Below are 23,291 nucleotides of genomic sequence, written 5' to 3'. Positions count from 1 at the left end.
ATGTTATTAAACTTATCTACTCCATATCCTATGTGCTGCACTCTGCACTTTTCTCTGAGGGTATAACCTCTTGATTTTCAGCCATGAAATTTTTAGTCCAAACCCCCAGAATTTTACCTAATCACTCTCACAGTGACTTCAGCACTGTTTCATACTCTCCTTACTGAAACTTTATGTTAAGAGCCAGCTCACTCTGAAGAATGGGACATAACCTACACCCCCAGGCATGCCAGAGGAGAGGAAGTTGATGCTCACCTCTATATCCCTGAAAGCAGCAATTGGGACATAGCCAGGACGGCCTCCCTCAGTCAGCAGGAACAAGCGCTTCTGGGTCAGAGCTATTTTCCCCACACCATAGCTGGTTTTCACTGAGCAGGATAACTTGTAGACACATTCATTTTTATCTAGATGCTCAATTACTGCTGGTGGCAGATTGACCTCTTGAGCTTCTGCTTCAGTTTCTTTCCAGTAGTTGTAGAAATCTCTGAATGTTTCAGGATCAATTTGTTTCTGCTGTCCTACAAAAATTTTAAAACCCCTTTAGTGCGAGAAACTATTAGAAAGATTTGTACAGAAAATGGGTTTAGAAAGACAGTAACTGTCAAACTGTGCCTCTTTATTGCATATAAGTATAGACATTCTAGGCACATGTCCCCATCCCAAGGTTATCTCAGGCACTATCCTGAGATATCCCCCATCAAGGTACATCCATCCCTCAATGAGTAAAATGTGTAACTAAAGTCACTCCAGCTCCACCTAAACATAAAGGAATAGTAAAAAAAGTGAGTTAAGAATGGGGAGAAGTTAGAGAAGATTCCATAAAAATTCTGGGATCAGTCAACAGGTTGAACCTGTCTTCTCCCCCAGAGGATCACCTGCTGGGTAAGAATCATACTCTAGGCACACTGAATCATTATTTCAAGCTGGCTCTTACTGGGGATTAGAGCTTGTCCATATAAGGCTCTGAATTAATATATTGCTTTAAATGTATTTTTGCAGTCAAATATTACAACCAGCAATTCTCAAACTTTAACCTCTGATAATTTTACTAATAGAGAGTGTTCTTTAAACTGTTAGAGTGAGTCCTGCAAGGGTGCTGGCAGTGGGACAACCAGGAGGGGCTCTCTGTTTGGCAGGGGACTTAACCTCTGATAATTTTACTAATAGAGAGTGTTCTTTAAACTGTTAGAGTGAGTCCTGCAAGGGTGCTGGCAGTGGGTAAAGGACACCCAGGAGGGGTCTCTCTGTTTGGCAGGGGAGCCTTGACAAGTCAGTGGAACCCTCCTCCATGCAGCAGCTGTTCAGTGAAAGGTTTCCACAATGGAACACTGACAGACTAGTCAGACACAAGGGGCTCAGCTCTCCCAGGGCACTGACAGACCAAGCAACACTAAGAGTTTGAGTAAATCTCCCTTTTTCATGTGACAATGTTAAAAAATAATCAAAAAAACCCCAACAACCTCATACTCACCTACTGTCAGGGCATCGAATAACCGGTGGATAGTGTCTATATCCCTGACAATCCCAGACTCCTGAATTCTCTTCACAAAATCATCCAGCTGCATGTTTGTTTTTGGCAATTCGAAATTTTTTACGTGGTCATCTATTTTCAGAACTTCCCTTTGCTTTTCCATCACTCGACTGATCAGCCTCTTGAGCTCAGGTTTGCGGTCTGCCTGCAAGCGCTCCGAGCGAGGCAGGTTCTCCACTATTTTTCTTACAAGGTCAGTAGGGAAAATTCTTAAGTCTGTTTTTTCTAGGTTCTGAAAGTCAGAAAGTGCATTTAGTAGTTTCCCTTGCATCAAGCTAACAAGGCCCCGGAGGTAGAAGTACCTTGCCAGCAACGCAGAGTTCTCGGGGGGTAAAGTACTGATAGCTTTGCTGAGGTGGTTGAAGAAGTCTGTGTAGTAGGAGTGAACACACTGGAACATCAGAGGAAAGTGAATTTCGGGGATTTTGAACGTGGTGATGGATTTGGAGGGTGTTCTCATAGCTAGAAACAAACACCAAGAGAGTACATTGAGCAAGGAAAGGAGCAGAAGTGTAAATATCTTCACAACCAGCAATACTACAAACAACAAACAGAATCCCCACCACAGCAACAAGCAATTACAAGAAACAAGAAGGATTACAGATGTGCTAGGGACACAAATACATTTCTGTATCTATTACCCCTATTATGAAAATATTACCTAATCAGGTAACATCAATTCTGGAAAAGTTAAAGAAAGAAGGGGAAAAAAAGGCCTCATGGAGTTCTTTCTAAACAGCGATAAGCTTAAGCCTGTGATCAATTCTGGAAAAGTTAAAGAAAGAAGGGGAAAAAAAGGCCTCACATGGAGTTCTTTCTGAACAGTGATAAGCTTAAGCCTGTTTTTAAATTGAAGGTAGTAGAGAACTGGACATAAGGTGGGTGAGGACTCAGAAATCAATCATCCAATATCAATCCCACTGAGACCAATCACTCTTTTGTAGTCCAGCAAAACTTGCAGCAGGCTACAGAGTGACTTCACAAGCCAGGGGAAGCACAGACAGGCTCCAGCTCAAAGTGACTCAGCCCATCATTTCTTCCCAGCGGCTGACAGTGTTTCTGTGACAATTACTCAGTGATGTCACCCCAAAGACAACAGAAGTGTCTTTGTCCATCGCAATCTTCCCTTACCAACGCCCCTTTCCACTTTTCGAAGTGAGGAGTTCCTGGTGGGGCCCTCTGGCAGTCTGATGTCCTGCAGGTTGGGCATGCTGATCACCATGCGCCGGCTGGCCTTGCGCGCGGCGCTCATGCGCTTGGAAGCCATTTTCTCTATCGTCAGCCTTCTGGGGGTGGGAAACATCAAATCTAACCTGGAAAATAAAAATAACACATCACTAGTTTCAGAACTCACACATACACACTAAATTACTGCCTGTTTTGTTTTCTTTTTTGTATAATAGTACTAAATCTACAATTTCAACATCTGTTCATGTAACCCTTTTTAAAATAATTGTAATTAAATGAGTTAGCAATTACTCATAATCTTTATATTTATAGATGACCTAAACTCATACCAATAGAGACAAAAGGACTTTTATCACTGATACCACCAGAAGATTCAAAACCAGAATAAGAAATGAGAAAACTCTACCTGTCCTCTTCAGACTGGGTACTCAAGTCAAGCCGAGCAAAAGCATCCATCTTTCTGTTCAGACGAGCTTTCAGGAAAGAGTGAAACATGTAGGTCTCTAAAACCTGTGAGACACAAAGGAGTTAACTGTGGATCATTTATAAATTTACGATTTTATTAGCACGTCTTGCTCATTTTTATTACCCTTACCCACGCAAAACTGAGACTTTCCAATTTAGCAATCAAAAAAAAAAAAAAAATTGAAAGCTTCAAGAGAAAACTAATCCAAATCCCATTCACATTCTGGACTTTGATGATACTTGTTTAGTGGCAAACAGTAATCTCAAACTGCCCTCCAAGAGGTGAAACCAAACAAAAATGAGAAACACTGAGCAAAACAGAGCTACAGTTTTAGTATTAACTTTTCTACTTAAACCAAGTGCTGATAGTACTGCCTATGGCTTGGAATAAGAATTTGGGGGTACTCTAAATTAACATTATGTCATCATACTGAAAAGACAAGTGAATCATCTTTTCTTCCAGTAACCCCAAAAAATTACTCTCTGCTCAGATAATTATTGTGGTGTCATCCAGAAATAACTTCTAAAAGGTCAAATTGTCACTTTTAGGATAGAGGACACAACAAAAAATGCCAGGTGTGAATTAAAAAGACGGATAGCCACCACCTCTCATCACTACACAGTTAAACAAGATGAAATTTGGGATCTGAGGCAATACAACATGTCTATTATACAAATGTTCAAATGCCTCTTACTAATCCATTTGCACAATGTAAAACAGCATCTCCAAAAGCATTAGGATTCCCAATTTCCAGGATTCCTCCAGTAGGTGGCATAGCTTGCTAGCAATTGTATGTCCAGGAGATTCCCAAATCTTAGTCCTTTCTAGTGGATTTTTTTTAGTTTTCTTAATTCCAGACACCACTAGTAACTACTCCATAGTGTGTTATTTTCTAAGATTTACCTGAAAGCAAACCTGGCAATTTGCTATTTGTTATTTAAGTGAATCAGCTGCTCAAAGCTCTTCTTCAATATGTACATCTGAGTTTTTAGGTAATATTAAATTTCAATTAATAAAATTGCCACCATTTCATTTATAGCATTAGAAATTGCTGGTGAAAATATTTTAATTATTTCTATTAATCTGAAATCCTGGTCAAAAGATTTCCAGTCAATTTCTTTCCTGAGGATATACTAAGATTTTCATTTTAGTCTGTTTGTTTTTAAGAATGTTTGCATATCTCAACAACATTCCATTGGAAGCTTTATCTATTTATAAACTTATTTAAAAATAGATTTATTTATTTATAAATAAATTTATTTATTTATAAACACTGTTTCTCATGTAGGATTTATTACTTTGTTACCTTTAAATTTCCAGATATTGGCATTAATCCTAAAATAAAAAATTATTAATAGCAGATAATCACAGCACTGAATTTACCTTTTTGTAAAATGGTTGGTCTCCGATTGCCCTTGTTTTCAGAAATTCTTCACTGTTGAACACTCTGTGTTCATAATTTAGATGGTCTTTTACCTCCCTGGAGACAAAAAGAAATAAATAGATAAATCTGCTTGGAGATTTGTAAGCAAGACGTACTTTTGCAACAGCAGCAGCCCACTGGTACTACCAGAAATATGCTGCAGCATCAAAAGACAAAATAGAAAGGTGCTGCAGTATTAGAAGGCAAACTCAGTTTAATGAACAAATGTCACTGAATCACAGAAAAAAGAATTCAAATTCTTACAAGTAAGGTAGTCTACCTGCTGCCAAACACACATACACTCTGTAAGATTTAGTAAACCATGAAGGAGAATCTGTGTAAATCATGATTTAGGCTCCAATCTTGGATTTCCATTTACATACACAGTTCCTGAATCACACACAACCCATTGGAGCACAAAAGACAAGTGCACCTATCATGGGCAATTTGAAAGATGTGACCTGACCTCCCACTGTCCCATCACATTGCATCTGTAACAGGCACATGAAAAACAGGGTTCTTACTACATCTTGTTAACAGTTTATCCAACCATATGGGGTCAGGAAAAGATATGGACAATGAAAGTACATAGCTCCATGTAATTCTATATAATTTAGCCCTGTCTGCTTTAAACATGGAACCTCCACACACAAAATCACTACAATGCTTTGCTGAAGACAGAACAACTGCATTGAAGAGTTACTTTCCTTCACTCCTGGATGCTGGCAGAGTTAGAAGATAGAAGAAACAAGGCTGAAAAAAAAGAACAAAGAAAAAGTTTGAAGGAAAGGAGAAAGAAAGCAAAAGAATCAATTCCTTTGTGATACATATTATCTCTTAGAGAGCAAAGCATCTGTTCATTTTTTGCAGCCAAATGTTTAGTGCAATAAAGAGTTCAATCTGTTATGAGCAAAAATGTATTTTTTTCTCATCTTTGTCTGGAATTATTGTTGCCAAACACTGAAATCCACAAAATCCCACTGTAGAAATAAATGCATTTCAGATTCCATAATCAGCTATCTGTAAAGGCTGTTCTATTCCTCACACCCAGCAGCTACTGTCCTTCCTGGAGGGTCCAGACACCTGCAGAAGCACTCCTTAAGCTGATCCAATAACAGACACCTGGTATTTGGACTCTGTAAATTAACCCAGCTCCTTCTGACTGCAAGTGTCAAGGAGAATTCTCATGAGCAATTCAGTAGCTGACTCAAAGGGAAGAACCACCTCCAGAGCAAGAGGCCACATCATGGTTAAAATGCCAGTCCCAAACACAGCCAATACCTCACATTTCTTATCATAGAATTATGGAATACCCTGGAAGGGACCCACAAGGGTCATTGAGTCCAGCTCCTGGCCAATTGTCCCTTCTTGTGCCAACCCTTTGCCCTTGAGCTTAAACAGCTCCTCTCCCTCCATTCTCAGGTGTTGCACTCTTCAGGTATCTCATCCATTCTCAGTCCAAACACACCCAAGTGTTCTGAACTCTTGTTCTTGCTTTCAGCTCTTCCACCCTGTCCTGGTTTGAATTCATGTGCCTCTAACAAGAGGGACCAAAACTTCACTGATATCCCTGCTGGGCTCTAAGCTTTTCCAAGGACTGCACTTCTCTTCCTGATATCTTACAAAAGATAAGCTCAAAAGCAGAAGAGTTTTATTTAAGATATTTGAGCAATGTATATATATATATATATATCAAAACATCAATGACTCGTATTCCATCAGGCTACAGGACCTCCTTCTCATAGTCCCTAACAAAACCTAAGCTCTACAAAATATATATAAAGCAAGAGAAAATGAGAATATTTTCACTGATGCTTGAAGTGCCTTAACCAGTACCACATGCTCTCACAATGGAAACTACTACACCCACTTACCTGAAGATATTAACAATTAACTGCAACATGGTTTGCTGCACATCCATGTTCAGTTTCTGCTGCCAAGCTCTCCTGCGGGTTTGGAGCTCCCCCAGGTCTGTGCTGGCTCGGAGGTGGCAGAGCTCCAGATCAAAGTGCAGCTGCAGACCCTCCACTCTACACACAGAAGAAAACTATTAACTTACATTCTAACACCAACAATTTTTCCACACCTTTAAAAAAAAAAAAAGTAATTTAGGCCCTTGCATCCTAATCTTACAGCTAGAGAAGTGCAAGATTGATTTACAAGTGCTGACAAGCTAACAAGATTCCAGGGAGCCCCACTCAATCAAATCACAGTGCACTCAGTCTTCTTTGTAAAGTTCAGAGTATAATCTGTATCAATAATAAAAAGAAACAAGCATTCCAGTTGTTGCAACATAATTTGGTGATTATGACTGCTTCAAGCCACTTCTACACTAATTAATACAAATTTTCAATTTGTCATTTTTTAAAATACAGTGGGGTTTACATGAATGAAATATAATATTATAATAATAAATAATACAAAATAAAAACTTGGAGCATCAAGCATGGTTTATGCACTAAAATAGACACATCTTCAAGATCTTGTCACCTTTTTATGAAAGTTTCTGCTGCTTGTGCTGGAACATCTGGAATCTCAAGTTCCTCTTCAACCATTTTTGAATGTGAAATATCTCCATTATCTATATTAATTAGAATTAAATCTTCACCTTCCTTTTAACAAAAGAAAATAGAATGACTGTATATTTATTGTAAAAATATTTACTTCTTATTTACATCCTTCTCAGACAATTAATTTCATCAAGGAGGTAAACCAGAAAAGGACTAAATTTTTTTCCACAAGTAGAAAATTGTACAGATAACTAAACAATTACATTCAAGAAAAACAAATGCAATTGCCTTAACAGATGTTAATCCTAGTACATAAAACACTTAGTGATCTAATATTCCCTAATATGGAAGGGGCAAATGCACTGCAAGTAAAAATCAGGAGTGGTAATGGTGTAAAACATACCGTGCTCACTTCATCAAAGTGATCAATATGACATCCCATGAGGAAAGACGTTGGAGCCATCACAAAATCCAGCATTTGCCTGGACAGAATGGGCACAAAAGTGTGCTGCCACTGAAGGGGATGAAGGTACAGCATAAAGCATTCAGCAATGAGTGTCAGCAGAGTCCAGTCAGAAGAGAAGAAAACGATTCTCTGCTCAGTCAAAATACAGGTCATAATCTGGAAAACAAACCCAGAATGCTAAATGTTTGCAAAGAGGTATTTAGAACACGCTAGAAAGGCAAATGTTTCATTTTTTGGTGAGAGTCAACCTCAAAATTCTCATTTTTAGTAGTTACCTTACAGATTTATAAGATGAAATAATTCCCATTTCAAGATGCATGAGCTGCACCATTTAGGATTTGAGATGCTTTTATTCATAACATGCATGTTTTGGCAAAACCCCCAAAAAATAAGGCAGAACTGCCAACTCCCATGATTGAAGAGGTTTCTTAGAGAAAGTGGCTCAGATAATACTGATGACCTTTAACAACATAACTTCACAGGTGGCCTTTGAGCAGGGAATTGGATCAGGAAACCTATAAAGGACACTCCAGCTAATATTATTGTAAGATTCTGTGAAACACTGAAAAAAACTCTTTGCAAATAGCTTTTTGTATTTTAATTTCCACACCATTTACACCTTATTTGTATAAGTGCCAATTGTCATCAATCCTTCCCACAGGCCGCTTTCTTAAACATGAAAAAAAATTATTATAAATCTTGTAGAAATGCATGTAGTGAAAATTAAAAATAAAATCTGTCAATTGGCTTGGGTAGTTACATCTTAAAATATATTCTTAAGACATTTAGCACCTATTTCTAGACCACAGGCAAAGAAATGTAATATCCCTTAATCTAATCAGATCTATGAATAACAAAATATCTTAAGAATTATAGTTTATTTTGCCATAGCTCCAACATTCAGAACTAAGACTATTCTGAATTCCTGAGTTTATAAAATTTTTTGAGTAAATAAACATCTTGATTTTTTTCCCTAAACTACAAATTGCCAATACTGATAATCTCTAAACCTTTAAAAGTGTGAGTTAGTTTTACCTGCAGCACCTGCTCTGGCTTGAAACACAGCAATGGAAGATGGAGATCCAAGTCAATAATTGGACTGTCTGGATCCTCTCGTGAAGGAATTATTATTTGAAGTGGTTTCATATGAAATACCTGTAAAAACAGATGGTTTCTGTTTACTGCTTAATGAAAATGTTCCCACTGCACATTTAATTCAGGATTTTAGTTCCAATTACAAAATACTAACTTTAATTGAGAGAAGAAGACAGGTATTTGCATACTGCAGACAAGTAAAATAAAAAGAGAGGAAAATATTAAAAGACATAATGAGTAGCTTGAAAGATTAATAGGAATTTGTCTCCTCTCATTCTCATAGAGTGATTGGCCAGTAATTTTTTTAAAATAACATCTTTTAACATAATTAAACTTGCTTTATTATAAGCATAACAAAATAATTTAATTTATATTTGTAGATACAACTGGGAAAACAAAACTATTGATAAAATTCATACAGGAAACAGAAAAAAAATATGAACAAAATAAGTGAGCATAGGTTGTCATGCTAAGAAAACAAAACAAGCCAAAAGGAATGAGGTCTCTCAGTGTTTCAGATACTTCAGCTCAAATCTCTGGGGGTCCTGCACGTGCACATTTCAGCACTCACAGCTGGTTTAGCCAATCACTCAGATATTTTCCAGCTATGCTATTTTCCCTCCCCTCCTAACCTCTCATCCCAGGGTCAAGGAAAGCAGCTAAGGAGAAGCCCTTGGCTGAAGTTCTGCTTCCCTAGAAGCCACTGCAGTAGATAACAGAGTGTGTACTGAAATCACTGACCCAGCTGACATCTGGCTGGACTTGGGAAGGCTCAGAAAGGAACAAGTACACAGCACTGAATGCAAATGTTGATGCAAGTTTCCCCTCTCAGCTTGGTCTTATCCAGGCAGCAGCCAACTCAACATTTCATCCACTGCACACTGTGCTGCTGCTCCCAGAGCTGCCCAGGCATCATCTCACACCACAAATAGCTGGCATGAGCCAAAGCCTTCCCAGAGGAGTACTGAAAACAAAAGAACATGACTGGTATGCCAGCACTCCAGCCTGAACCCTGGTCACACTGTTATTTTCTCTACTAATTTTTAAAGCACAGGTATTGACATAAGTTTCACATCACCAAGTAATCTCTGACCTGACACTCATGAATGTCACCCAGTTTATTGAAAACAACACCTTAGTATCTCAGAAGGCATAATGTTAAAATCATGATGAAATTCAGGAGGAATAATTACCAAGTGGAGTGATCCTGGTGGGGGGCTGGGGATTAAAAACAGCTTTGCTGCAAATTCTTTTATGTGCTCCTCGACATCTAAATCCCTCAAAGGTCGTAGCTGTACTAGTAAGCTGTAATTAAATGATAGGAAATTACTTATCAATAGTAACATGCAAACACAAAAAACTCTTTCTGCTGATAATCTAGAAAAAATTATTAGGAGTAATGAAGCTATTATTTCAGCTAATTAATTTCTAATTTATTAGCTACTTGAGCAGCTTCATTAAATTTTAATGATGCTTCTGTGTCAGAAGTAGAGTTTTTTTGTACTCCCATGCATGAAATACTGCTGCATTATATCCATCAGGGGACACAGCAGAGTGGTTTGATGGCCAAAGGAAACCACGTGTGAGGTGAGATGGTGAGGTGTAGGTACAGCAAGTGTCTTCTAGAGACTGCTTGAGGAACCAACACCCACAGCTGCAACACTTGGTGCTCCTCCATCCCAAGCATCAGACACCAGCTCTGAGATGGAAAACACCAGAGGAAAAGAGAGGTTGTAGGCCCAAGTTTGACTGCAGAGGAATGTGAAGCAAGAGCCATATTTAGCATAAGGCTTAGGCCTGTATGGACACTGCTCTTTGCTGTCATTCCCACCCACACAAAGAATAAGAACATTTATGCAAACCTGCTAAACGTTTCTGTTTTTAAACTGTATTACCCTAACAAAGGTCACATGGTTTATATTATACACCAAATAAATTCTGGAACATTTAAACATACACACAATCAAGACTGAAAACCAGTAACTCCCACAGCATTTCTGAAATGTAACAATTACCAAGTTAGGTATTTGTGGTCACGAAGGGTGTTTTGTTCAATAGAAGACTCACTTGCATGTTTATAGCCAAAACCCCAAATATTTACAAAATCAGAAATCTAGGCCTACAAATCTATATACAGAGAAACTAGGAACTGAATATGGTTGTCTTCTCCCTGGAGGTTTTACTTCAGTTTGCAGCTTTACTGGTTTCCTGCAGAAGAACACTTGCTCTTCAGGAAGGAAGCAACTGAATAGGTTAAGAGATATATAAGGATCCAGGACACCATATTTGTGTACAGCATTTAGATTCCAGAAAAAAAAACCAAAAAAATATTCTGTCATATATTACTGGCCTTTCAAATGAAATATTTAAATTCACTATTTTTCTATTTGAAGAAAGCCCTGGGCTGTTAAATAAATATTCCCAAAAGTCCATCAGCTCTTCAGGGGTGCAGAGAAAGGGGAATTTAAGAATTATCAAAGAAAATCAGACAGTTGAATCAACCATTTAAACAAACACTCTGTCACACTTAGTGATACCTCAGATTTGCCCAAACAGAGTAAGCACATCTTCCTTTTTTCTCTTTCCTCTGAGACAAAAAACTCTTATCAAGACAGTAAATGTCACAACAGACACAATGTGACAGAGAAAGCAGCAGATGTACGAGAGGACAGTCAGAGCTCCCCATTCAGGACATGGTGACCATTAATGCAGCCTAACAGCAGCTGACAGCTCTGCACTGCAAACGTCTGCAGAAATAAATGAAGCAATCTCTGAAACACTCAAGTGGAGAGCTAAGGAGTTTATGAACCTTTCATTACTGCTATTAACTGTCCACACACAGGTGTTTCAGAAAGCAAGAGCAGCTCAGAATAGGCCCTTTGTACTGCCTCAGTGCTGGGAGTTATTTGCACACTCCCACCTTTTCTCAAGGCAGCTGAAAGGACGAATACACAGGCTGGAAGATTTACTGTTTGAATGGAGCTTATTCATCCATCCAAGACAGGAGTTCATCCAGGAGATTACTGCCAGGAATATTTCACTTTTCATGCAGTATAACAGATTGAGGTAATACTACATGTGCAAAGTGCCAAAACCTCTCAAGTTAAACCAAACCTTTTCAAAAAATGTAGAATAATCCAACAGCCACCATGCTGTGAAACCATTTAGGTGCACATCTGCTTGTTGTGGAGAAAGACAGACACACCTCACACAAAATGTTCTGGATTTGGAAGCACTGAGTGCTAGCAATATGCAAATTAGTTACAAAATTAATGGCATAGAATACAAAGACCTTCATTACTATGATGACAGCTTGCTGATTCCCTTGCAGTTCAAAGTACCTGCATGGATTTACATCTTGATGTTGCCCGTGCATCTCAGCTTGGTTTAATTTTCAGCTGTGATTTCTACTCTGACACTTGAAAAAGTTTAGGGACCTGGATTTTATTTAGGAATAGTTATGTTAAAAAAAATATACTTTTGATGATTGTTCTGACTGAAAACAAGTACCACCTCAAATTCTGTGCACTTAGGTATTGAAGAAAATAATCCATGCACAGAATTCTGGAGGAAAAAGAAACCTTTTGCTGCAAAAAATGATCCTGAATGGAAGCAGAACCCCTTTAGATGCTACTTCAACTTCAGATCTTCAGGAGCAACAGCATTCTTGCACTAGGTATCACAATGAAAGGGCTACACGCTAGAAATAGGTGGTTTGAGGTCCACCAGCAAGTGCTTTCAGAACTCCTGACTGCAGAATGATTAATCAGTTCAAGCATCCTGCAAAACAGCTCTGCAGCATACCAAGGATACAAGTGTGCTGTTGAAGGTGTTATTATTTGTTAAGTATAAGAGGCACTGCTACCTGAGTACATTCAAGCAACAAAAACACTTAATTAGATTATTAACCCATTGCTCACCTGATGACACACAGTATCTCCCTTTCTGGTTACAGAAACACAATGGCAGTGCTTTGTAATGTCCCAAAAAGTCAGAACATCTGCAGCTGTACAGGGCACTTCACTTAAAATATCTCATAGAGGTCTTGGGTGCAATTGTTTATGTTGCATTCAGAACAGCCACACACCCCAGCAGCTGTTTCATGCCACATGGAAATATTTCAGTAGTACAACCAAAATAAGGAAAACTAGTACCTCTCCACCCCTTCCCTTCCCTCCACCCTAGTGTACTCTGGCACAGTGAAACACTTTTTCTAAAAAAAGAAACCCAAGGCACCAAAACCAGAAGGGCAGACATTCTGAAATGAGCCATTAAATACTATCAAGAAAAAGTAAATTAAAAAAAAAACAAAACCCAAACAAAAAAAAAACCGCAACCACCCAAACCAGAATAAAATTTAATGGAAACCTAATCAGTTGAGTTTCCAGCACTGTGGGAAATGCCAACACCAGATTCAGCTGTGTCACTGGCATTCACCCCGCCTCCAGTTACACACACTCCTGTCTCACAGATGCAACAGCAAAAAGGGGAAGAGCTGAGCAGCTGTGTGAAAAATTCCCCAGTTAAAAGACCAAGACAAGACACAAGACTAACGTGGAGGGTTATTGTCCTGTTGAACTTCCCTATAATTATTCACATATTTACAAATCACTTTAAGCTCAGATTGTACAGTACTGATTAAATGAACTCCTCTCAGAAACCAGTACAGACTCAAAAGAGAAAAGCCAATGTGGACATGAATGCTTTAAATAGGTGCCAAACCCTACTATATGTGATTATGGCTGAGTTGTTTAATTATAATGTTTAAATAGTTATTAAGTTTAAAATACCCACCCAGAGGCAGAAGCAGATCTAGGGGGTTAATTCCATCTGGTTACTGTCTCCTCTAAACAGATACAAGAACTAGAAACACATTTATAATATCTGGAATTTTCCATGGCTGTCCTGAAGATTTTCCCACTTCTCCCTGAGTGGGCTCTTTTAAAATCCATTTGTTAATTGACTGCTTATCCCAGCTCAGAGATGTCTCACTTCAGAGAAGAAATTACTCACTTATGAATACTCTGCATAAACCACTGATGGGTTCTGTAACTGTCTAGCTGAATCCATTTCCCACCCGGTGGAAAGCTGGTGTGAGATGAGCCCTCTCACAGGCTGAGCTCACAGTAGAAAAGCAGCAGGAATCCCACTATAAAAGCTGAATGGAAACAGTAGCCACAGCTGTAGTCACAGCTGGAAGAGTTCCATATGCAGATTAGCAGCAACTTGAGATTTGAGGCTTATAAAAGGCAGCAGTGAATCAGTTCCTGCAATACCAAGGGCTGATGTAATTCACTTAAATATAATGGGAGGGGGAGAGTGATCTGGGCAGGAAAGGAGAAAGGAAAACAAACATTTCCTTTTTATTTCACTGAACATTTATTTTGATTTCACACTGACCTGTGCACACCCTGTTTCCATTATGCTGAAGTGCCTTGTCCACATTAAACCCCTTCACTAATGGTTTAAAAATGACAGAGCAGAGGTACATGGCCTTAAAAGGGCTGCCAGAGTGACTAATTTCTGATCTCAGCCTTTTTCAGTCAATGCCTAAAATGCCCAGGAGGAAGGCACTGCTTTGCTCCTCCAGGGCTCTCTTCATGCAACCCAGGGAAAGCCAGTCAGTGCTCCAAGAAGATCCAAATCCACAGCACAGGGAAGAAGAGGTGCATAGGCTGGGGAAATGATTGCTCAGGTTTCTTTTGGTCTGGAGCCAGGTTAGAGGCTGGGGATGTACCTCAGCTGGCACCCAGGGAGTGCTCCCTCGCTCCTCTGCTTGGGATATGAGCACCAGCAGAACACAGGGGAACACTCAAGCTCCAACCTAAAACTCCAACATCTTTCAATTTATGTACAAGAAGCAAATACCTGCAACTGGGTTCAGATTTGACTTGAGAAAGCTTAACTGAAATTTAGTGAAGAAAACCTCTTCTACCTTTGGGCAACAGGTCTGCAAATGAAGACACAGAGCAATGGCCAATGTACCCAGGCAGATGTGAGAAGGTTTTATTCCAAAACAGATGCAAATAGATCTTAACAACTTAACAATAAAGTAACCTCAAAATAAGAGAAATTACTTAATAACATGATAGATCCATGTTCACTTACCTTTTACATCATCTACACTGCAGAGTATTTGACTGTTTCTAACCAGTGTATCCTAAGAATTTCTCTTAGTTCTACAACATCCAAGTAACCACTCTACTTTCTCAAGTGACTTGGATTATTTCCCTAATGTGTCATTAACTGGTTATTAATACATATATTCACATTCTTATGACATTTATTTGGTGCATTATAAAAAGCTTTTTGTGCTTTGAAAGCGATTTTCATAACAGTGGAAAAAAACACTCCAGAAAAAGCCAATAATATCTGTAAAATATCCATTTCCTACACATTAGCAAAAACCCCCAAAGAAAATGAAGACAACATCATAGCTAATACCCTTAGTATTTGCACTTACTGTCTGGGCAACATTGACATAGCATTTCTTCTTTTCTCTCCCACAAAACCTTAACATAAAACTAGCCACTGCTTTGGCACCACACAGCTCTCCTGACCACATAAAGCAAATTCAGGTATTAAAAAGCTGCAATCACTTCCAGCAGAAACACACAAGGGAGCAAATCTTACCATGAGAGACAATCCTTGAGGGCACTAAAATAAGGGTATCTGGATATAACACAAACAGCACAGGGTACAAAACAGACAGGCACCTTCCCAGTCTGTGTGGATTCCCAAGGGCCCTGCCCATTCGAGGAGCTGGAGCCATCCTGCAAGAAAACTGCACATTAATGACTTTATGTTAATCATCAAATTATGGCTGATATTTTCTTGAGAACCTTAGAGATGTGATATCCAATTCCCTCTATATTTCAAAGGGATTTTGATGTCTATCTCCCTTTAGGTCTTCAGAAAAATGTCAGCCTACAAGACTTAGCATGTATTAAAAAGAATTTCAGCACAAAATGTATTTAGAAAGAATATCTTTCATTGTTTGGAAAGAAAAATCTCTACCAAAAAAAACAATCCAGGGGATAGTCTGCTCCTAAATATCCAAATCTCCAAAATGAAATCCATAACAGTTTTTCCTAATGTAGGGTGTTCCAAAGTACTTCATTTAAAATTGCAATATAAAAGTATGATTTGTCCTGTACTCCTCCTAACATAAAAACTAATTTGATAACTAACTGTTAACTAATTTGATAAATTAAATCCTACATTATTTTCAAAAGGTTTTGCTTTTATATATTTTAATGTTTGAACAGAAGAATGAGTAAAATAACATACTTGCATAGACTGGTAGTACTGTGCAACAACACCATATGTTCTGTTACCACAGACGTCAGTAAAAACCAGGAAATGGATGTGGTCCTCTTTTAATTCAGAAGATACATAAAGTCCTCCTGAAATTAAGGCAGCAACCATATTTTTAATTATATATTTAACTACAGCTGTGTGAAAGACAATTAATGACAAATACTGCACACTGCCACTTCATTTCAAGAGAAACGTTTCATTTTAAGGGATTAAAATGAAATATACAGTCCACTTGAACTAAAGGTTGTAACAGAGGCTGTAAGCTGCACATTACTGAAGAAGCAAAAATGAAATTATTCTGCATTTTCAGAGACAAGATATGCGTCAAATACTAGAAATGGGTTTAAATCACTTTTTTTCCCAAGATATTAAAAAGGTTTGCAATAATGACACACATATTAAAATTTCTCCAATTAAACGTGGAGGAAATATTCACTACTTCAAGTATATCAAAACACCAAATAAAAAGTGAGAGAGTACTCAGCCATCTTGGGATCAAAAATAATTTTTCAAGTGCGTGCATATCTGCACTTCACTCAAACCAAGATTTATCAACAAGGGCTAAAAAACAAGGGCTGAACTATGGGTCAAGAAGTATTTACATGAGTATTTACAGTTCTCAAGAAGAAGCGTGAACCCTCCTGTACCTGGGAAGCAGAGCTGTGGCACAGCAATAAGATCAATGTCCTTTGGAACTGTCACATCTTCTGTGTCAGGTGCTCTCTGCTGCCCGTTGAGGCTCTTGACATTTTCAACCTTGGGTCTCTCTTTTTTCTTTCGGAAGGAGCGGCGTTTGCTTTTATTCAAGTTATTACCAGCATGAATCATCTGAACATCATCTCTGCTGATAAATGGAGGCACAAATACAGAAAGAACTTCTGGATCAAGGGGAGGAAGATTTCTGAGTTTTCTTTGAGTGCCCTATAGAAAAAAAAAACAAAACCAACAACAAACAAAACAAACTCTAGTATGACACTCATCCTGATATGTGGGGTTTTTGTCATAATTTTTAACCCTGGTTTTCTTCTACCCCTAAAATGGTGGGTTTCAAATATACTTTTCTGCTTCCTAAATAATTGATTTTTCCTTTTAAGTTTTTTTATACATGTTAATGCAAGGAAAATGGCCATTTTTAGCAGGCAAGGAATCCTTCATCATTCAAAATGTCCCATATCAGTATTGTGCCTTTGGCAAAAGAAAGTAGCAGATATCAAATACCATATTTCCTCCTTTTCAGTGTTAAGATATACTTAAACTATATTTAAAATAAACACTGGCAACAAAAAAAAAACATGGACAATAAATAAATGAAAAGAAACAGAAACAGCTGAGCCTCTTAGATAAGTCTTTGTTTGACTTCAGGAAAAGCTTCCTTTCAATTCAGAATAAATAACGTGCACAAAAAAAAAACAAAACCCTAAACAACACAAACACAGACTTTCACATGACAATGTTTAACTACAGAAGGCAATTAACAAAGCACAATTAAAAACTACAATCATAGTTACAATATTACAATAAATACAACTTTAAGACACTGAAGCCATGAGAATCTCTCCATATGCTGATGACTCGGTGGAACAGGCACCCCAAGAGCAAGTATGAAATTACAACATTTTTTGCAAAGTATGACTGGCCTGAAAGCCCTCACTGCCCTGCAATGACAAGCTGTGGGGGAAGTGATCAGACAGATTTCCTCATACTGGGGAGCACTTTTTGTATTCTTGACCATACAGTTGAGCCAAGTAGCTGCATTTCTAATTACTTCACTGTAATTTTAATTCTTCCTGCGAGGTTAAAAAAAAAACAAGTAAAAGCTTTGTTTAACCAACGGATATTTGGAAACAGGAAAGGCGAGCCCCACTGTGGTAAAAAGTTGTTTTGTTTTTAACTTTTTACAAACATCTTCAAAGTCAGAGGAGGTGAAGCATACATGCTGCTTTTATCACCAGATATGATGCAAGATGCTCCTTGAGAACCAGTGCTGGCCTCACCCATCATTTCCCTATTTTTTTTTAAATAGGTACAACATAGAAAGCTCTGTTGCCTGTGTTCCACTGTCCAAGTTTTGAGACAGAAGTCTCAGCTCTTACATCCCAGCAGATATGTCCACTAATAGTTTTCTTTCCCACATTTGAGCATCATAGGAAAAATGTGAAGGAATGCTTCATGACATGTCAGTTAAGGTCTCTTAAATTCCATAAACTAAACTGTATTTATAATAGGATATTCTAAAGATACTACTTCACTAAAAATAAGAAGTGAAAAATGAACTTTTAATGAACGAAGAGCCTGAACTAGAAGTAAATTGAAGTGGAAAAGAAAAGTTCAGGTAAGTATCCAGTGGGATAGTTAAAAGATTACAATGACTTTAAAAAGCACATCATGAATTGGGGTACTGAGTGCCACATCCTCGCATGCTACGAACTTCAAGTGCCATTTCCTTAGCTGGCAGCTGACAAAGGCAGTGAAGAAACTGGAAACACAGATAAACTCACCATGATCATCCTCAAACTAACATGCAGCTAAACATTTCAGGAGGAAATCAAGAATTAAGGCTCAGCCCTGAGGCTGTTATGCAAGAAAAACACAGACAGTACTCCAACAGCAGCATTTTCAACTTGGCAGATTTGCCCTGCTGAGGTTTTCACACAGAGCTGCTTTGACAGGGCAATCCCTGACTTACACTGAGGCACCTCTGTGCTCCGTAGTACTGGATGGCAGCCAGCAGTTTAATGGCCTCACAGCCTAACAGCTCCTGAAATGGCAGATCCTTGATGTCTTGAACTACTACAGAGACATTAAACACCATTTTTTCCTACACAACAGCATTGTCAGCACTGTCACTGACCCACTGACTCAGTCTCCAGCATTTGAGTCAGCTCATATTAATGTCTTGGCCAAGGCACATTTTTACTCCTTGAGTTCAGGGATAGTGAATAGGCAGCAACAGAACAATATTCACTTGTTTCTGCTATTCTTTAACATTTTATCTTTTCTGCTGCTACTGTTACTTCTTCACTTTGAAACACTTCCCTTTTGCAGCTTCTTGCTACCAAATCTCCTTGCATCACATACAGCTTCTTGCAAACAGCAGTGGGGGAGTTTACTCCATCCCCATTTGATGTTCCTGTAACAGCACTGCTGTAAAGGACACTGATCTGAGACAGACTTTTACAATGACTGCACTATTTAGACACAAACAGTAGTGTGTTGAAACCACAAATCAGAGCATGACTTCAGCTATCTGGTGTTTCCTTGACCTCATTCTCCTCTCCCCATCATTGAAGAAGTTAATTTCACTTTGAATGTCATGAAAGAACTGGTTTCTTTAACAAATAATTAGGCAGGGAAAGTATGAAGCCTCAGAAAAATTAGACTGGGCAGGACAATTAGGTTGTAGCAATAGCACAAAAATGGTTTTAAACCAACAGAGGGCAGGTTTAGATTAAATATTAGGAAGAAATTATTTATTGTGAGGGTAGTTAGGCACTGGAACAGGTTGCCCAGAGAAGCTGTGGATGCTCCATCTCTAGAAGTGTCCAAAGCCAGGCTGGATGGAGCTCTGAGCTAGCTGGTTTAGTGGAAGGTGTTCCTGCCCCACAGCAGGGGCATTAGAACAGGGTGATCTTTAAGGTCCTTTCCAACCCAAACAATTGTAGGATGATCTCTGCAGACTCTTGTGCAACACTTTGCTCAAACTAATGATAAGGTTGACATTAGGTCTGGTTGCATTGGGTTTCATCCAGCCAAGTTTCAGAAGTCCCTTGGGAAGGAGATTCTTCCTCCCTTATGCCCCAGCCGTCAGCGCAGATTCTTCTGGTCTCACTCTTGTTTGCCAGCAGCTCTCCAGTATAAAGATACCCAAATGTGGAACAGTATTCCAAACGTGAACTCAAGGGTTTTGAGTAATAACAATAATAGTAATAATCCCTTCCCTTTGCCTGTGAACCACAGTCCTGATGATGGAGGCCATTACACAGTTACTTATCAGACAATGACACAACAGCTTGGGTTGAGAGGGACCTTAAATTATCATCCCATTTGAATCCTCCTGCCATGGGCAGGGCATCTTCCACTACCCAAAGCCCCACCCAATTTGACTTTGAACACTTTCAGGGATGGTGTATCCACAGCTTCCCCGAGCAACCTGCGCCCGTGCCTCACCACCCTCACAATAAAATTCTCCCTAATATCTAATCTACCCCTGCCCTCTGTCAGTTGAAGCCTGTTCCCCCCGTTCCACCACTCCATGCTCTTGTCAGAAGCCCTTCTCCAGCTCTCTTGGAGACCCTTCAGGTACTGAAAGTTCACAATAAGGTGATCCCAGAGCCGTTTCTTCTCCAGGCCAAAGAGCCTCAACTGTCAGCCTTTCCTCATATGAGAAATGCTCCTCTAATAATCTTTGTGGCCCTCCTCTGGACCCAATCCCAGGAGCTCCATGTCTTTCCTGTGCTTAGGACCCCAGAGCTGGATTAGCACTCCAGGTACAGCAGAGAGGTTGAATCTCCCCCCTCTCCTGCTGCCTACACTGCTCTGGATGCAGCCCAGGACGTGTTTGGCTTTCTGGGCTGCAAGTGCACACAGCCAGGGCATGTCCAACCTCTCATCCACCAGCACTCCCAAGTCCTTGGCAGGGCTCCCTGCATCACCCAGTCTGTACCAATAGTAGGGACTGCCTTGATTCAGGGGCAGCACCTTGCACTTGGCTTTGTTGATTCCCAGGATTTCCATGGATTAATTTCTAGGGCTTTTCCAGTTGCTTTTCACTGCAACAAGCACACACTGCTGACTGATGCCCAATCTGATCACACCTCATTTCTTTCAGGCACCTTGACAGCCAGGGAGGCATTACAGAAGCAGGAAAAATTGTTTTGCTGAAAAACTGTCTGCATCAGCAGGGCCAGAGAGCATGAGACAGCTCTGTACCACTGACTGTGGTGGGCAGACACAAAACCCACTGATGGAACTTGTTGAAGATCTGAGACATGTCACAGACAGCTTGCACATGTCAAAACCCAGCTTTATAGCTGTAGATAACTTAGGGAAAAGAAACATCACTTCTGTACATTTCTTTCTTACAAAATACACACTTCCAGTGCTAAGAAATAAATAGCTGAAAATAGCAGCCTTTGATCTTTTCAAATTGAAATCTCAGAGTGACAATTTTCTTGGCAATAAGGATAAGCAATGGATGACAGCCCAGAAACTTCTGTTTAAGGAGCTTCAGTGGAAAACTACTTTTTTTTTTTTTTTTTTTTTTTTTTCTGGAGTCCCTATTGAGAACAGGTCAGTCACACAAAACTTTTCTCACTTTGGGAGTGGGTTATGTCATTGTCCCATTAACTTCATTTCTCACTCCATGTGTAAGTACAGTTAAGAATGCACCAACACACTGTGAAGACCACAATTTGAAGCACTATCAGGATTTTTACCCACTGTTTAATCTGTAAATATCAGCAGAGATCCACTACTTTATTTGGAATGTCATCTTCTCTCAGTAAAGTCTTTTCTTTCTACAATCACTAAAATTAGCCATAAAAACATATTCCACTCTCCACTCTATGTAGACAGTGCTGCAGGAGGAAAAGGAAGTGGAGAAAATCTGTAAGCTTTCCCTAAGACAGTGACTGAAATCCCCGTGATGCAACAGCTTGCAGGGACTTTACTTTAAATTGACAAAAGAAGGGACCACTTTCTTTTCTGATACCTTTTTGCATCTTGAGCAAAGAAATAACTCAGAACCTGCAGTGGGATTGGAATATCAGAATGGCTTCTGCTTTCTGTAGCTGATTTCTTACTTGTTGTTCCACAGGGTTTTTTTCAGAAAGCAGTGAGAACTAAGCAAACTGGAATGAATAAGAAATTCCCTTTCCTTTGGGTTCACTTCTCGCACTCCTGATAAAACACCATGTACACACTGATTTCAAAAGTCTGGTGCTGACATTTAGGAACTATTTTCCCATTCTGAAGGTACACATGAATGAGATCCTGGAATGTGAACCTCTGCTTGGCTGTTATCACTTAAGAAGCTGACATCAGCAAAAGCCGTCTCCTGAGAGAGTGAACAAGCAACAAGCCCAACAAAGACTTCTTTATCTAATGCTATTAGAGCGCAATCAAATTCAAGTTCAAGCAGAACAACTGAGAGCCCTGGGAGCTGTCTGGCCTTTTTTTTTTTTTTTTTTTTTTGCACGTGCTGGCACCACTGCTCTTAGCTCGTAGGTATGGAACAAACCCATCAGCACACTTGAACCGAGCAGAACCAGGAGGAGAGAGCTGTCATTGTGAGCCCACGTGCGAAAATTATAAACAAATTCTAAACCACATATTCAAAGCAGTAAGCGACCCACCAGCTCCTGCCGTATCCAAGTGGTTCAGGTTACGCCAAACTCAGAGCACTTGAGCTCACGGGGATTTAGATCTCGTGTTTTCCTGAGGATACGAGTTACCAGCCTTTCTTCTTTGCTTTTCTCTCCAGCGGAAGACAGGTCGTGCAGTAACACCCAGCAAAGAACGCATCGTTAAGCGTTTTGCTGTCCCTGCTTATAGAAACCTACACTGAGTTCTCCATCTAAACTCAGACCTTTGGAAAAGTGCAGCTACCTGACACCGCTACCAAATTCTCGCTGTTTTGCTGACGTTCGCCTGTCAAAACAACTTTCTCTTGCGATATTTCAGCTCCACGCGCTGACAAACCCAGCCCCACGCACTGGCACCGCCCGCCCGAACCCCGCTCACCTGGAGCAGCGCCCGCACCCGCTCTGTGGGCGCACCGACCAGCAGACAGATCTCCAGCAGGCCCGAGGGCAGCACGTCCTCCATGGCACAGCCGGGACAGGGCGGCTCCTTCCCCGCGGGCAGCGGCTCCTTCCCCGCGGGCAGCAGCTCCTTCCCTCGGGACAGCGGCGCCTTCCCGCCCTCAGCGCCGCCCGGTCCCGCCCCGCGGGGTGGGGAGGAGCGCCCGGGCCGCACACGGGAACCCTCCCCGACGGTCACTACTCTGCGCACTTTGATTGGCTGTTCCCCTGTCACTCTAAGGAGCTATGGCCAATCAGAACGGTAGAGTGTGCGGTGAGCCGGGCGGGGGCGGGGCTTTGGGGTGAGGGCGCTGAGGGTGCGGAGGGCTGGGAGCTGGGAGCTGAGGTGCTCCAGTTTGAAGTGTTGAGGGCTCATGATTGAGGGATGGAAGATAAGAGGTGGAAGATGAGGGGCTGGGAGCTGAGGTGCTCCAGTTTGAAGTGTTGAGGGCTCATGATTGAGGGATGGAAGATAAGAGGTGGAAGATGAGG

At 40.1% G+C, this 23,291-nt stretch overlaps 1 protein-coding gene across 2 annotated transcripts in view; it reads right to left on the bottom strand.

Annotated features, from left to right (window-relative positions):
• The window catches only part of DENND3 (DENN domain containing 3), a 31,629-nt gene extending 8,724 nt beyond the window's left edge, over positions 1–22,905 (bottom strand). Inside the window, exons 1-14 of one of the 2 annotated variants that reach the window (XM_041420813.1) lie at positions 22,741–22,905; positions 16,647–16,920; positions 15,970–16,085; positions 15,313–15,452; positions 9,873–9,984; positions 8,620–8,739; positions 7,522–7,740; positions 7,099–7,220; positions 6,483–6,638; positions 4,569–4,665; positions 3,126–3,229; positions 2,663–2,844; positions 1,472–1,993; positions 256–518 (exon numbers count right to left, since the gene is read on the bottom strand). In XM_041420813.1, the coding sequence (XP_041276747.1) occupies positions 256–518; positions 1,472–1,993; positions 2,663–2,844; positions 3,126–3,229; positions 4,569–4,665; positions 6,483–6,638; positions 7,099–7,220; positions 7,522–7,740; positions 8,620–8,739; positions 9,873–9,984; positions 15,313–15,452; positions 15,970–16,085; positions 16,647–16,920; positions 22,741–22,824 (2,511 nt within the window). In that variant the 5' untranslated portion in view covers positions 22,825–22,905. Of the gene's footprint in view, positions 1–255; positions 519–1,471; positions 1,994–2,662; positions 2,845–3,125; positions 3,230–4,568; positions 4,666–6,482; positions 6,639–7,098; positions 7,221–7,521; positions 7,741–8,619; positions 8,740–9,872; positions 9,985–15,312; positions 15,453–15,969; positions 16,086–16,646; positions 16,921–22,740 lie in introns of those variants that run through there. The other variant, XM_041420814.1, reaches the window with a different exon arrangement.
• Positions 22,906–23,291: the final 386 nt, after the last annotated feature.

This window comes from Onychostruthus taczanowskii, unplaced genomic scaffold (genome assembly GCF_017590055.1).
Source record: "Onychostruthus taczanowskii isolate IOZ18803 unplaced genomic scaffold, ASM1759005v1 scaffold66, whole genome shotgun sequence".
NCBI classification, from domain to species: Eukaryota; Metazoa; Chordata; class Aves; order Passeriformes; family Passeridae; genus Onychostruthus; species Onychostruthus taczanowskii.
This window is presented reverse-complemented; position numbering and strand designations above follow the sequence as displayed.